General features: G+C 42.3%; 1 protein-coding gene across 3 annotated transcripts in view; it reads right to left on the reverse strand.

Annotated features, from left to right (window-relative positions):
• The window catches only part of LOC106563036 (high affinity cAMP-specific and IBMX-insensitive 3',5'-cyclic phosphodiesterase 8B), an 80,929-nt gene that overhangs the window by 26,885 nt on the left and 37,929 nt on the right, over positions 1–16,115 (reverse strand). For all 3 annotated transcript variants that reach the window (XM_014128243.2, XM_014128242.2, XM_014128244.2), the window contains exons 4-10: positions 15,727–15,786; positions 14,123–14,180; positions 13,618–13,706; positions 13,458–13,536; positions 10,607–10,747; positions 10,355–10,443; positions 7,634–7,688 (exon numbers count right to left, since the gene is read on the reverse strand). In XM_014128243.2, the coding sequence (XP_013983718.1) occupies positions 7,634–7,688; positions 10,355–10,443; positions 10,607–10,747; positions 13,458–13,536; positions 13,618–13,706; positions 14,123–14,180; positions 15,727–15,786 (571 nt within the window). The remainder of the gene's footprint in view (positions 1–7,633; positions 7,689–10,354; positions 10,444–10,606; positions 10,748–13,457; positions 13,537–13,617; positions 13,707–14,122; positions 14,181–15,726; positions 15,787–16,115) is intronic.

Raw genomic sequence — 16,115 nt, forward strand, 5'->3', positions numbered from 1 at the left:
CCTCCTGCCAAATGTATGACCATACTAGAGACACATATTTCCCTCAGATTACACAGATCCACAAGAATTAAAAAACAAACTCGATTTTGATAAACTCCCATATCTACTGGGTAAAATACCAGTGTGCAATCACAGCAGCAAGATTTGTGACCTGTTGCCACAAGAAAAGGGCAACCAGTGAAGAACAAATACAACCCATATTTATGTTTATTTTGTCTTTGTACTTTAACCATTTGCACATCTTTACAACACTGTATATATACATAATATGACATGTGTAATGTCTTTATTCTTTTGTAACTTGTGTAATGTTACCTGTTCATTTTTATTGTTTATTTCACTTTTGTATATTATCTACTTAACTTGCTTTGGCAATGTTAACATTGCTTTCCCATGCCAATAAAGCCCCTTGAATTGAATTGAGAGAGGGGGGAGGGGGGGCAGTGCATGTGAAGAGAATGAAAGACAGAGAGAGCAGAGGGGGGACAGTTAAATAGAAATAGGTCAGTCCTACATGGTGAAGGTCTAGTTACAGACCCTGCTGTCTACTCAACAACTAGACTATAACATGCAAACTAGACTAGGGACACCGGCCAAGTGTCCCGCTGGGAAAGACCAGAAAGAGGAATTATTCTATTTAGTGCTCAAAGCAACTCTGCCTGGCTACCCATCCACATCGCTCTGGCCAAAAGCCACGCCCACTAACAATTCTTCTCCATTTAGGATGAGTCGTCAGTAAATCTATCAGGTCTACGCAGAAACAGACTGCTCCTTTTTCTTTATTTTCCTGGATAGTCTCCCGTTGAAGTGTCCTGAGGTAAGGAATGTTTTTGGAAGTACAACACTGCTGTCTTGACAACAGTTGGCCGCAAGGATTCCAAATCAGAAAAGTACTGTAAGGGCTGATAGGGCAATGTCATAAATCACACTGCAATGAAGAGGAGATGGGTGTGCTACTTTCAGTTCTTTCCCAGAGTTGACTTTTCCCTTAGTCAGCAGTGCTCAGCACATCACTTGATTTCTACTTCTACGTATCCTTTACTTATAAGGAGAGTGGGGTGAGTTGAGCCAAAGGGGTGAATTGAGCCACACGTGTTTCTAGGAAACCATACACAAAATTCATAATTTGACCAAATATTTATAATTTCATGGAGTCTGTGAAGGAAGAAACCACATGGAAAAAGTTAGGTCCAAAAAAAACGGATTTTCACAAAGTCAAATGAAATGATTGTGTTATAGGTTTCATGATGGTTTCAAATATATATAGGTACAGTGGCTTGCGAAAGTATTCACCCCCTTGGCATTTTTCCTATTTTGTTGCCTTACAACCTGCAATTAAAATAGATTTTTTGGGGGTTTGCATCATTCGATTTCCACAACATGCCTACCACTTTGAAGATGCAAAATATTTTTTATTGAGAAACAAACAAGAAATAAGACAAAAAAAACAGAAAACTTGAGAGGGCATAACTATTCACCCCCCAAAAGTCAATACTTTGCAGAGCCACCTTTTGCAGCAATTACAGCTGCAAGTCTCTTGGGGTATGTCTCTATAAGCTTGGCACATCTGGCCACTGGGATTTTTGCCCATTCATCTAGGCAAAACTGCTCCAGCTCCTTCAAGATGGATGGGTTCAGCTGGTATACAGCAATCTTTAAGTCATACCACAGATTCTCAATTGGATTGAGGTCTGGGCTTTGACTAGGCCATTCCAAGACATTCAAATGTTTCCCCTTAAACCACCCGAGTGTTGCTTTAGCAGTATGCTTAGGGTCATTGTCCTGCTGGAAGGTGAACCTCCGTCCCAGTCTCAAATCTCTGGAAGACTGAAACAGGTTTCCCTCAAGAATTTCCCTGTATTTAGCTCCATCCATCATTCCTTCAATTCTGACCAATTTCCCAGTCTCTGCCGATGAAAAACGTCCCCACAGCAATGGTGTTCTTGGGGTGATGAGAGGTGTTGGGTTTGCGCCAGACATAGCGTTTTCCTTGATGGCCAAAAAGCTAAATTTTAGTCTCATCTGACCAGAGTACCTTCCATATGTTTGGGGAGTCTCCCACATGCCTTTTGGTAAATAACAAACGTGTTTGCTTATTTTTTCTTCAAGTAATGGCTTTTTTCTGGCCACTCTTCCGTAAAGCCCAGCTCTGTGGAGTGTATGGCTTAAAGTGGTCCTATGGACATATACCCCAATCTCCGCTGTGGAGCTTTGCAGCTCCTTCAGGGTTATCTTTGGTCTCTTTGTTGCCTCTCTGATTAATGCCCTCCTTGCTTGGTCTGTGAGTTTTGGTGGGCGGCCCTCTCTCCCTGACCTGTACTTCTCTACAACTTTGTCCCTGACCTGTTTGGAGAGCTCCTTGGTCTTCATGGTGCCGCTTGTTTGGTGGTGCCCCTTGCTTAGTGGTGCTGCAGACTCTGGGGCTTTTCAGAACTGGTGTATATATACTGAGATCATGTGACAGATCATGTGACACTTAGATTGCACACAGGTGGACTTTATTTAACTAATTATGTGACTTCTGAAGGTCATTGGTTGCACCAGATCTTATTTAGGGGCTTCATAGCAAAGGGGGAGAATACACATGCATCCACCACTTTTCCATTTTTTATTTTATTGAATTTTTTGAAACATGTTTTTTTCTTCATTTCACTTCACCAATTTGGACTATTTTGTGTATGTCCATTACATGAAATCCAAATAAAAATCAATTTAAATTACAGGTTGTAATGCAATAAAATAGGAAACACGCCAAGGGGAAGAATAATTTTGCAAGGCACTGTATCAAAACCAAAGTAGATAGTACAGGCTAATTAAGTCAAAATGTTTGCCTTGGGGTAAGTTAAGCCAATTGTTGAGCAAATATAAAGTTGAGCCAATTGAAGTGTTTTCTTCCCAGGCGTAATGCAAGGCATTCCCGCTGGGATAGGAGGTAACAACAGGCCCTGGCCTATGTTAAAAGTCTTTTAAATAAGTACAAAGTGTTTCTAAGGTGTTAAGCCTGAGTTAAAAGATTATAAAAAATAAAAAAAAGCGAATTTGATGAATTGTGTTTGGGAAAAAGATAGACATGGTTTAAAAAGGTAGTGGTAATATTTAATTCAGTACAGAAATTTGTAGGCATCTTAACTTACCCTGTGCCGCGGCTAAATTTACCCCATACGCAGGGTAAATTGTGCCAAGAGACCACTTTTTTGGACAAGCTATGTTTTCAAAACGGTATGAATTCTGATTATTTCCAGCAATATACAACATCCTGAAATATATGTATACTGAACCAAAATATAAACGCAACATGTAAAGTGTGATGAGATGAAATAAAAAATCCCAGAAATGTTCCATACGCACAAAAAGCTTATTCCTCTCAAATTTTGTACACAAATTTGTTTACATCCCTGTTAGTCTGCATTTCTCATTTGCCCCGATAATCCATCCACCTGACAGGTGTGGCATATCAAAAAGCTGATTAAACAGCATGATCATTACACAGATGCAAGTTGGGGACAATAAAAGGTCACTCTAAAATGTGTAGTTTGGACAGACAATACAATGCCACAAACAGTGCATTCGGAAAGTATTCAGACCCCTTGACTTTTTCCACATTTTGTTACATTACAGCTTGATTATAAAATGGATTAAATAAAATGTGAAGTTTTAGCAAATTTATTACAAACAAAACCCAGAAATGATTACCTTATTTACGTAAGTATTCAGACCTATTGCTATGAGACTCAAAATTGAGCTCAGTCACATCCTGTTTCCATTGATCATCCTTGAGACGTTTCTACAAGTTGATTGGAATCCGCTTGTGGTAAATTCAATTGATTGGACATGATTTGGAAAGGCACACACCTGTCGGGGAAGAAGAGCCTTGGTCAGGGAGGTGACCAAGAACCCAATGGTCACTCTGACAGAGCTCCAGAGTTCCGTTGTGGATATGGGAGAACCTTCCAGAAGGACAACCATCTCTGCAGCACTCCACTAACCAGGCCTTTATAGTAGAGTGGCCAGACGAAAGCCACTCCTCAGTAAAAGGCACTTGACTGCCCATTTGGAGTTTGCCAAATGGCACCTAAAGGACACTCAGACCATGAAAAACAAGATTCTCTGGTCTGATGAAATCAAGATTGAACTCATTGGCCTGAATGCCAAGCGTCACGTGTAGAAGAAACCTGGCAGCATCCCTACGGTGAAGCACGGTGGTGGCAACATCATGCTGTGGGAATGTTTTTCAGTGGCAGGGACTGGGAGACTAGTCAGGATCGAGGGAAAGATGAACGGAGTGGTCCTTGATGAAAACCTGCTCCAGAGCGCTCAGGACCTCAGACTGAAGCGAAGGTTCACCTTCCAACAGGACAACGACCCTAAGCACACAGCCAGGACAACGCAGGAGTGGCTTCGGGACAAGTCTCTGAATGTCCTTGAGTGGCCCAGCCAGAGCCCGGACTTCAACCCAATCGAACATCTCTGGAGAGACCTGAAAATAGCTGTGCAGCGACGCTCCGCATCCAACCTGACAGAGCTTGAGAGGATCTGCAGAGAAGAATGGGAGAGACTCCCCAAATAAAGGTGTGCCAAGCTTGTAGCGTCATACCCAAGAAGACTCGTGGCTGTAATCGCTGCCAAAGGTGTTTCAACAAAGTACTGAGAAAAGGGTCTGAATACTTATGCAAATGTGATATCAGTTTTTTTTATATACATTTGCAAAAATGTCTAAAATCTGTTTTTGCTTTGGCATTATGAGGTATTGTGTGTAGATTGATGATGTAATTAAATATATATATATTTTAGAATAAGGCTGTAATGTAACAAAATATGGAAAAAGTCAAGGGGTCTGAATACTTTCCGAATGCACTGTATGTCTCAAGTTTTGAGGGTGCAATTAGCATGTTGACTGCAGGAATGTCCACCAGAGCTGTTGCCAGAGAATTGAATGTTAATTTCTCTGCGTAATTTTAGAGAACTTGGCATTAAGTCCAACCTGCCTCAAAAACCGCACCAGCCCAGGACATCCACATCCGGCTTCTTCACCTGCAGGATCATCTGAGACCAGCCCCCCGGACAGCTGATGAAGCTGAGGGTTTGCACAACCAAAGAATTCCTGCACAAACTGTCAAAAACCATCTCAGGGATGCTCATCTGCATGCTCATCATCCTCACCAAAGTCTTAACCTGACTGCAATTTGGCGTCGTAACCGACTTCAGTGGGCAAATGCTCACATTCGATGGCCACTGGAGAAGTGTGCTCTTCACGGATGAATCCTCGGGCAGTATGGTGTCGTGTGGGCGAAAGGTTTGCTGATGTCAACATTGTGAACAGAGTGTCCCATGGTGGTGGTGGGTTTATGGTAAGGGCAGGAATAATGAATGAACACAATTGCATTTTATCGATGGCAATTTGAATGCACAGAGATACCGTGATGAGATCCTGAGGTCCATTGTCGTGCCACTGTCGTGCCATCCTCTGCCATCACCTCAAGTTTCAGCATGATAATGCACGGCCCATGTTGCAAGGATCTGTACACAATTCCTGGAAGCTGAAAATGTCCCAGATCTTCCATGGCCTGCATACTCTCCAGACATGTCACTCATTGAGCTTGTTTGGGATGCTCTGGATCGACGTGTACGACAGTGTGTTCTAGTTCCTGCCAACATCCAGAAACTTCACACAGCCATTGAAGAGGAGTGGAACAACATTCCACAAGCCACAATCAGCAGCCTGATCAACTCTATGTGAAGGAGATGCATGAGGCATATCATGGTCACACCAGACACTGACTGGTTTTCTGACCCACGCCCCTATCTTTAAGGTATCTGTGACCAACAGATGCATATCTGTATTCCCAGTGATGTGAAAACCATAGATTAGGGCCTAATGAATTTATTTCCTTATATGAACTGTAACTCAGTAAAATCTTTAAAATCGTTGCATATTGCGTTTATATTTATTTTCAGTGTAGATATCTTTGTTAGAAAGAATACTATATTTCCCTTGACAGAGTGATGATGAATGTAAAAAATTGCTAAACTTAACCCACTGTCCCCCATTGAGATGCAAAACAAATCTCTTTTAAACGTTATAATGCCAAACAAATAGGATGAGGAGACCTGTCACATGTAGGACCAGAGACAACCTAGTGTTTCCCAAGGATAAGAGTCAGGAGAGAGAAGAGAACAGCGCTCGGCTTTGGCACGCAGATCCAAACATCGGACTCACCGCCAGTCAGAGGCAGCAGATGAAAGGCAGTGGCTAGCTAGCCTAGCGTAGCGCAGGTCAGAGAGCGGCTAACTTGGCCTGAAGGTATTAATAGCTCTGGCGGTGTCTGGCTGCTAGCCCTCTCGGGCCTTAGCAGGGGATGCTTATTGTAGCTTAGCGCTAGCTTAGCTTAGCATGAACACTAGCTCTTAGCCTACAACCCTACTGAGCACCATGCGCTTGTGAGCAAGCCAAAACAATACAGGCCACTATAGACTACAGATGCCATAAATGCCATAACAATGCTAGCATGCCAAAGCAACTTACAGTTGGTCCACAGACATTAGACAACATCTCTTACTCACATGGTACTGTACACACACAGTAGAGTGGACAAACAATGACTACCACATAGCATAGTGCTGTCTGTCAGACTGGTACAGAACAGGCCAACATATTCACATGAAATTACATTTGTAACATACAAGTGTAGACTTTACCGTGAAATGCTTACTTACGAGCCCATTCCCAACAATGCAGTTAAAAAGTAAGAAAAGTAACAAATAGATCAAAAGAAACTAGTAACAATAAAATAACAATAACAAGTCTATATACGGGTTATTTACAAGGAGCACTGGTACTGAGTCAGTGCAGGAGGTATGAGGTAGTTGGGGTGATTGATTGAGGTAATATGTACATGTCTTTTCGGTGATTGATGGAAGTACTATGCACATTTAGGTAGGGGGTGAAAAGCAGAAAGTCCGGGTGGCCATTTAATGAACTGTTCAGCAGTCTTATGGCTTTGGGATAGAAGCTGTTCAGGAGCCTTTTGGTCGCAGACTTGTTGCTACGGTACCGCTTGCCGTGCGGTAGCAGAGAGAACAGACTGTGACTTGGGTGGCTGGAGTCTTTCACAATTTTTAGGTCTTTCCTCTGACACCGCCTGGTATAGAGGTCCTGGATGGCAGGGAGCCTTGCGGTAAGATGCAGAGCAGTTGCCATACACATTGTACTGCAATGAAAGGCATCATACAGTAGTAGAAAAATGGTCTTCACATGGCTGCCATAGGGCTGTCCCTGAACCACTTGAGGTTGCATGTGTACCATATAGCTACAATGCTAGCATATAAGGGAAAAGCACAGGAAACACCACCTGCCTTCCATACAGCATAGAGCTGCCATTGATCGACAAGACCTTGAGGCCATATGAGTTACATCACACTGAAGTTATGTGATACTTGACAGAAAAAAAGGGGAGATCAATAAATGTTTTTTTTTCTTTTCTTGACAGGGTATATCACTCTTATGTACACACAGTTGAATAATAGATAATGTAGCTAACTATCAATGATTAAGACCACCTTGACTGCTCAGGTTACATGAAACATAAAAATAAACGTCATGCCTGTTTATCTAACCAGTGGCTGCATGGCTCACCTGTTTGTTGTTGTCACTGTGGGGCCTCTTGATGTACACAAAATGGCGGATCTTTCTGTAAAGAGATTGAAAGAAAAGCATATTAGATTGGGAACCATATGTAACCAGTTACCAGTTAACAACCTGTCAACCACCAGTTAACCATCCCCAACAGGTTAAACAACCAGTTAACAACCAATTACCTGTAAGCGGTCCTCCTAGAAGGGAGACCAGTGGCGTGTATTCATGGATGCCAAGGGAAGCCAGGCTTCCACAAATATTTGACCCCCCCCAAAAAAAATATTATTTGGTCTCTCTGTGTTTTCATAATTTTCTGTCAATTCGCAAGTGGCTGAATCTCACCGGAGAAATCATCTGAGCGAGGGAAACAGCGCCCCTCTGTCTCAGTATGTGTAGCCCATGTATCTGATGCTGTCTGGAACAAAAGAGTATGACATGTTGCCGCCGTAGCATTTGATTGATTGATGCCAGTAAGCATTTGGCCTCCCTTGAAAAAACAATTATAAAATAATTTGCCAATCAGCGTTGAGCTCAACTGTGGGTTGTCCTGGCGCAGAAAAACACCCCCCAAGGGAGACCAGTTTGGATTTGGCTTCGCACCAATCAAATCACATCAAATCACAAGCAAAATGTCATCATTCTTGTCTGCTTGAGTTGATGTCCTGCAGTAGCTAGCTTGCAAAACCGGCACGTTCCAAAGTCATGGACGGAGATGTGGATTTGGACTTGTGGTTTTGACTTAATTCTCTTTATACGCCAATGATTAAGACAGCGGTTCTGATCTTATCATAAATGAATATGTTGTGTCACTGGCCTGAGACGATTGAAGTTCAATATGTAGCCTAGATGTAGCAAGTACCATCACGTTAACTAGCTAGCTAACTTAGCTGGTTCATTGTTGCCCATGAGAGGAAGTTAGGCTCGCAAGCATTTCAGCTAAGTAGCCAATGAAAACAAAACTAAAAGCATACTGTATGACAGAGCCATAGACCGTTTTGCCAACGTGAAAGAGAAGAGGATCGCATTGGCATTCAACTAGTCTACAAAAGCCTTTCATTTTTTCAATTGCACGCAAACACACACACAGACAGAAATCAGTACCATGGACAGACACATGATATTTAGAAACATTGATCAGACTAAATTGTTTTTGGTATCTTAAACTTTGTTTCCAGTGTATTAAACTAAGCATATAGAGTGCATTCGGAAAGTATTCAGTCCCCTTGACTATTTCCACATTTTGTTACATTACAGCCTTATTCTAAAATTGATTATATGTAAAAAATAAAATACTCATTAATCTACACACAATACCCCATAATTTCGAAAACAGTGTTTTCAAAATGTTTGCAAGTGTATTAAAATTAAAAAACAGAAATACCTTATTTACATAAGAGGCGACTCCGGGATAATGGCCTTCTAGGCAGAGTTCATCTGTCCAGTGTCTGTGTTCTTTTGCCCATCTTAATCTTTTCTTTTTATTGGCCAGTCTGAGATATGGCTTTTTCTTTGCAACTCTGCCTAGAAGGCCATAATCCAGGAGTCGCCTATTCACTGTTGATGTTGAGACTGGTGTTTTGCAGGTACTATTTAATGAAGCTGCCAGTTGAGGACTTGTGAGGCGTCTGTTTCTCAAACTAGACATTCTAATGTACTTGCCCTCTTGCTCAGTTGTGCACCGGGGCCTCTCACTCCTCTTTCTACTCTGGTTAGAGCCAGTTTGCGCTGTTCTGTAAAGGGAGTAGTACACAGTGTTGTATGAAATCTTCAGTTTCTTGGTAAAATCTCGCATGGAATAGCCTTCATTTCTCAGAACAAGAATAGACTGACGAGTTTCAGAAGATAGTTCTTTGTTTCTGGCCATTTTGAGCCTGAAATTGAACCCACAAATGCTGATACTCCAGATACTCAACTAGTCCAATGAAGGCCAGTTTTATTGCTTCTTTAATCAGGACAACAGTTTTCAGCTGTGCTAACATAATTTGAAAATAGTTTTCTAATGATCAATTAGCCTTTTAAAATGATAAACTTGGATTAGCTAACACAACGTGCCATTGGAACACAGGAGTGATGGTTGCTGATAATGGGCCTCTGTACGCCTATGTAGATATTCCATTAAAAATCAGCCATTTCCAGCAACAAAAGTAATTTACAACATTAACAATGTCTACACTGTATTTCTGATCAATTTGATGTTATTTTAATGGACAAAAAATTAGCTTTCCTTTAAAAAACAAGGACATTTCTAAGTGACCCTCAAACTTTTGAACGAACGGTTGTGTATCTTTTTTTTATAGATTTGCAAACATTTCTAAAAACCTGTTTTTGCTTTGTCATTATGGGGTATTGTGTGTAGATTGATGAGGAAAAAAACAACAATTTAATCAATTTTAGAATAACTCTGTAACGTAACAAAATGTGCAATATTTGCTTTGTGGAATTCACCTGACAGATGTTGCTCTCCGGTTTTGTGATGAAACAAACGTATGTGTAGTTGAATTCATTCCACCACTGTGTGACTGTTCGCTGTCATGACCTTATTGTATATCACGGTGGAGTCTGAACGAAAGCATTATAGAGGAAACAATTTGTCTTTTTGGCTTTTTTATTGACTTGGCTTCCCCAGTGATTTTACCCACGCACATCTACTGAGGAAGACCGCGGCTTGCCAGAGTAGATAAACATGTTATTTAAGTGGAAGGGATGAAGGCAGTGACTTACCCTCCCTGGCCAATCACAGGCGTGATCTTGACGTGCTGCTGTATGCTGTCACCCGACTTCCTCCTGGCGTAGTAAATCCCCTGCCACTCCTAGACATAGAGAAAACTATAGTCAGACGACACCATAACACTCCTAGAGAATTACAATCGGACAACTGAATAGAAAACACCGGAGGGGAAAAAAAATCGAGATTAATAGATGGATGTTCTTCAATGAGGTCCTGAGGTTTTTCAGTGTCTGATGCTCTCTCACCTTTCCTTTCTTGATGCAGGTGTTGATGGTGTCTAGAAGATCTGCTCGGTTCTTGTCACTCTTGGGGAGTTCCGTCAGCTCTTTCCCTATCAACTCTCCCTTGTGGTAACCCATCATACACTCAAATGCTGGGTTCACATACTGGGGGAGGAGGGAGAGAGATGGATTGGTTTTTCCATTTTTACTTTATTTCACCATCATTTCACTGAATACCTTAACGACCCAGCAAGGTCAAGACCGACGGCGTTTTGTGTGTGCGTGTGTGTGCGCGTCACTGGCGTAGCGTAGTTTCTCGACCTACCGCAAAGTCGAAGTTTGGGCCCTCCCCTCCCTACATTTTTTTATTTTAAACGCTGTCCATGGTTCTGAAATTGCGACGTCTACGCGGCTGCCTATCGATATGCTATCAGATGATGTTGTCATTTTCCCATGTTAAGCCTAACGTTTATGTTTCATGAAGCTATAGGTCTACAGGGTCGCAATGCTGCTATTTAGAATGCTGGCTGGTGGCAATAACGTATTTACTTGTTCAGTCATTCAAGTAGGAAATTCAAACATTGCAGATTGTAAAAGGAATGTTTGATGCAACAGCATAGTAATCAGTAACCAATTTATGTATTTTTTCATGTACAACTGTCCTGTAGGCCTATAGCCTACCTTAGTTGTCCTCGCGCTCTCTAGCAGCTTGGATAAGAAGTTTGTGCTGCGTATAACCAATCTATTAATGCCAAATAATACAATCAGTCCACCGTCAAAACAATCGCTTGCAAGTGATTGTTTCCTTATGCAGACAATGCAGCCTATCTATAGCTAGTATTTAGCTGGTAGCCTATTTATATTACACGGACTCCACGCTGTCGGGGCTATCCGTCTTATCACTCGTAGGCTTACCAGTGTTCACAGAAAGGGGGTTGCTCTCATGAGCTGCCGCTGGGTCTCCGACAGTCATCAGCTTAGTTTTCTGGGAGAGGAGGAGGAGATGGAGGGCCGGTAGTCTCACTAGAGGAATTGCCACTGTTCTCGAGGGGAGGACGAAGAGGAGGAGGAAGGCCACTGTCATGGCCGGGACGGGGGACAGTGGTCGGGACTGGTAGGTTGCTAGTGCCAGCTGCTACATAACTCGGCCTACTAGCATCCGCCTGCGATGGTGTTTCGTCAGTTGAGGACGAGGTGATAATTCGTTAATTTGGCACGACCTTGATCAGGTAAAGCTTTCTTGCGTTGTTTTTGTGCACCACTTGGTCTGGCCTTGTCTTTATCCATCTTGAAGAACATACTCACTCTCCATCCATATCAAGAGTCTGACCTGATTCACCTTAACTTTTTTGAACTAGATGCACGATGCATGAAAACTATTGTCTGCCTGGCTCACCTATACCAATGTAGATTGGTCAACACAAACACTTGGCTTGCTACATGTGCAAATTAAAAAGGAGGGTTACTGTCAAAATGATTTACATATTTTTTTTATATACACAGTTGAAGTCGGAAGTTTACATACACTTAGGGTGGAGTCATTAAATCTCGTCTTTCAACCACTCCACATATTTCTTGTTAACATACTATAGTTTTGGCAAGTCAGTTAGGACATCTACTTTGTGCATGACACAAGTAATTTTTCCAACAATTGTTTACAGACAGATTAGTTCACTTATAATTCACTGTATCACAATTCCAGTGGGTCAGAAGTTTACATACACTAAATTGACTGTGCTTGGCTTTAGAAGCTTCTGATAGGCTAATTGACATAATTGTAGACCTCCACAAGTCTGGTACATCCTTGGGAGCAATTTCCAAACGCCTGAAGGTACCACGTTCATCTGTACAAACAATAGTACGCAAGTAGAAACACCATGGGACCACGCAGCCATCATACCGCTCAGGAAGGAGACGCGTTCTGTCTCCTAGAGGTGAACGTACTTTGGTGCGAAAAGTGCAAATCAAATGTCCTCTGGTCTGATGAAACAAAAATAGAACTGTTTGGCCATAATGACCATCGTTATGTTTGGAGGAAAAAGGGGGAGGCTTGCAAGCCGAAGAACACCATCCCAACCGTGAAGCACAGGGGTGGCAGCATCATGTTGTGGGGGTGATTTGCTGCAGGAGGGACTGGTGCACTTCACAAACTAGATGGCATCATGAGGGTGGAAAATTATGTGGATATATTGAAGCAACATCTCAAGACACCAGTCAGGAAGTTAAAGCTTGGTCGCAAATGGGTCTTCCAAATGGACAATGACCCCAAGCATACTTCCAAAGTTGTGGCAAAATGGCTTAAGGGTGACAAAGTCAGTGTGTTGGAGTGGCCATCACAAAGCCTTGACCTCAATCCTAAGAAACTTTGTGGGCAGAACTTAAAAAGCGTGTGCGAGCAAAGAGACCTACAAACCTGACTCAGTTACACCAGCTCTGTCAGTAGGAATGGGCCAAAATTCCCCCAACTTATTGTGGGAAGCTTGTGGAAGGCTACCTGAAACGTTTGACCCAAGTTAAACAATTTAAAGGCAATGCTACCAAATACTAATTGAGTGCATGTAAACTTCTGACCCACTGGGAATGTGATGAAAGAAATAAAAGCTGAAATAAATCATTCTTTCTACTATTATTCTGACATTTCACATTCTTAAAATAAAGTGGTGATCCTAACTGACCTAAGACAGGGAATTTTTACTAGGATTAATTGTCAGGAATTGTGAAAAACTGAGTTTAAATGTATTTGGCTAAGGTGTATGTAAACTTCCAACTTCAACTGTAAATTTGAGATGACCAGTGAATGGGCCCCCAGAGCTTGTGGGCCCCCTCCGTGCGGGGGCTGCAGGGTTTACGCTACGCCAATGGTGTGTGTGTATACCTGTATCACATGGTCTTCACTGGTGATCTCCACAGCCTCCTGACAGTGGTCCAGAGCAGTGAACACTGAGTTACACGCCCTGAGGGAGACAAGAGAGAGCGATCTGTTTAGTCATACATAGTGTGTGTGTGTGTGTGTGTGTGTGTGAGGCCCAATGTACCTGAGTTTGAACTGGCAGCGCACCTCTCCATGTTCAATCTGGAGCAACTCATTATAGCAGGCAGAGATACTGCTGTTCTCCACATACCTCTGACAGAGAGAGAGAGAGAGAGAGAGAGAGAGAGAGAGTGATAGAAGGAGGCATGAAGTGGAATATGACAAACATGGTCAGCTATGAGCTGCGGACCTTTCAGCCTGGAGGTAGGGCATGTGATGAGAGCTGTGACCTGCTGACATGTTAAATAGACTGCTCGCATACAATAAAGTACAGCGCAGTACAGTACAGTTGGTAACCACTGTGATGTGTTTATAAGATGAGCTAGCTGACAGGCTGACTGACTGACTCAGCAGATGGATGATAGGATAGCATGAGTGTTTTGAGTTGTCTCGCTCAGTACACTTTACAGAGTCCCAGAGGAGTTGGTGAGGGCAGATGTCATGCCATATAAAGTTATATACCCTCTTCCCCCTACAGTACATAGAGAACATAGGAGAAGAGTACATACTCTGCTGAATCCAGCGCAGAGGAGAGGAAGAACAGACGGCTCCTCCTGACCTGAAGGCCTATAGAGTAGAGAGAACAGCACAGAGAGCACACACTATGACATCATCAGCTCACATAAGATATACATACAGTGCCTTCGGTAAGTATTCATACCCCTTGACTTATTCCACATTTTGTTGTGTTACAGCCTGAATTCAAAATGGATTAAATATATTTTGTTTCTCACCCATCTACACACAATACCCCATATTTACAAAGCGAAAACATGTTTTTAGAAATTGTTGCAAATTTATTGAAAATAAAATACATAAATATCTAATTTACATAAGTATTCACACCCCTGAGTCAATACTTGTAAAAGCGCCTTTGGAGGCGATTACAGCTGTGAGTGTTTTGGGTTCAGTCTCTAAGAGCTTTGCACACCTGGATTGTACAATATTTGCCCATTATTCTTTTAAAAATCATTGCTAGTGTCACGACTTCCACCGAAGGTGGCTCCTCTCTCTGTTCGGGCGGTGCTCGGCGGTCGTCGTCGCCGCCCTACTAGCTGCCACCGATCCATTTTTCCTTTTCGTTTGTGTCTGTCTGTTTTGTTTACACCTGTGTCCTATTAGTTAATTTCGGTGGGTTTATTAACCTCCGCTGCCTGCTATTCTTTGTGAGGGATTATTTGCTGTTGTTGCTACGTTAGGGGTGCGTGTTTGCGCCACAGGGTTTTTTTCCCCCACGGTCATGTTGTACCATTTGTAGTGTATTTAGGAGTAGAGGTTTCTCCTCCGTGTGTTACGTTTATTCCCCTGTGTGTGGCGACTTCGTTGGGTGTGTTTCCTCACCTGTTGTTGTCGTGTTTGGGACGTTCAATAAACGATTGTGCTTCTGGAAATCCTTGCTCTCCTGCTCCTGACTCCTGCACCTACTACCTCTCTTAGGAGGCACGTAACAGAATCCCGCACCACTTCATGGAGTCAGCAGGAGCTGACGCGCTCTCCACTTCCAAGGAGGAGCGCGTGCAACACCACACCACAGTTCTAACAAAGGGGTTGAATACTTATTGACTCAAGACATTTCAGCTGTTCATTTTTTATTTATTAAAAAAAAAGTTCTATAAACAAAATTCCACTTTGACATTTACATTTCAGTCATTTAGCAGACACGCTTATCCAGAGCGACTTACAGGAGAAATTAGGGTTAAGTGCCTTGTTCAAGGGCATCTCGACAGATTTTTCACCTAGTCAGCTCGGGGATTCAAACCAGCAACCTTTCAGTTACCGGCCCAACGCTCTTAATCACTAGGCTACATTATGTGGTGTTGTGTGTAGATCAGTGACACAAAATCTAAATGTAATCAATTTTAAATACAGGCTGTACCACAACAAAATGTGGAAAAAGTCAAGGGGTGTGAATACTTTCCGAAGGCACTGTATCGTTATAGAATACACATACATGTACTGCATGTCATTATCACCATCAACATGAAAACATTTATCATTATATTTGGTGTGTGTGTCTGTGTATGTATGTAACTTGTGTTGTGAGAAAAATAATTCTCTTGAATGGCAATAAACGCCATCAATCAATTACGATTTGATAGACGTGTATACTTACGTCTGTGGCACGACGGCCAGAATGACTGTGTGTTCTGAGCGCTTTGTGGCACGAATCAACCTGGATCAACAACACAAGAGATTGATCATCTAAGAGACTGATAAAACAGAAGCGCTCGAAATCCCGCAGATGGCCAAGAAAAATATATATTTTCACAACCACAACATTATCAAATATATGTTTTGGACCACATACGAGGACTTGAAGTGAAAAAATTCCCTAGCTAACTCACGAGGCAGGTTTGAGAGCAATAAGTGTGATTGAGTTGATCGCTTCATTTGACAGACACACAACATGAGAGGAGGCTTTAGAATGAGTGCCAGTATAAACATGTGGGCAGTGGAGGAGTGATGTCATTGGCATATGAGAGAACATTTCTCTACTTTACA

The sequence above is a fragment of the Salmo salar genome, chromosome ssa11 (genome assembly GCF_905237065.1).
Source record: "Salmo salar chromosome ssa11, Ssal_v3.1, whole genome shotgun sequence".
In the NCBI taxonomy this organism is placed as follows: Eukaryota; Metazoa; Chordata; class Actinopteri; order Salmoniformes; family Salmonidae; genus Salmo; species Salmo salar.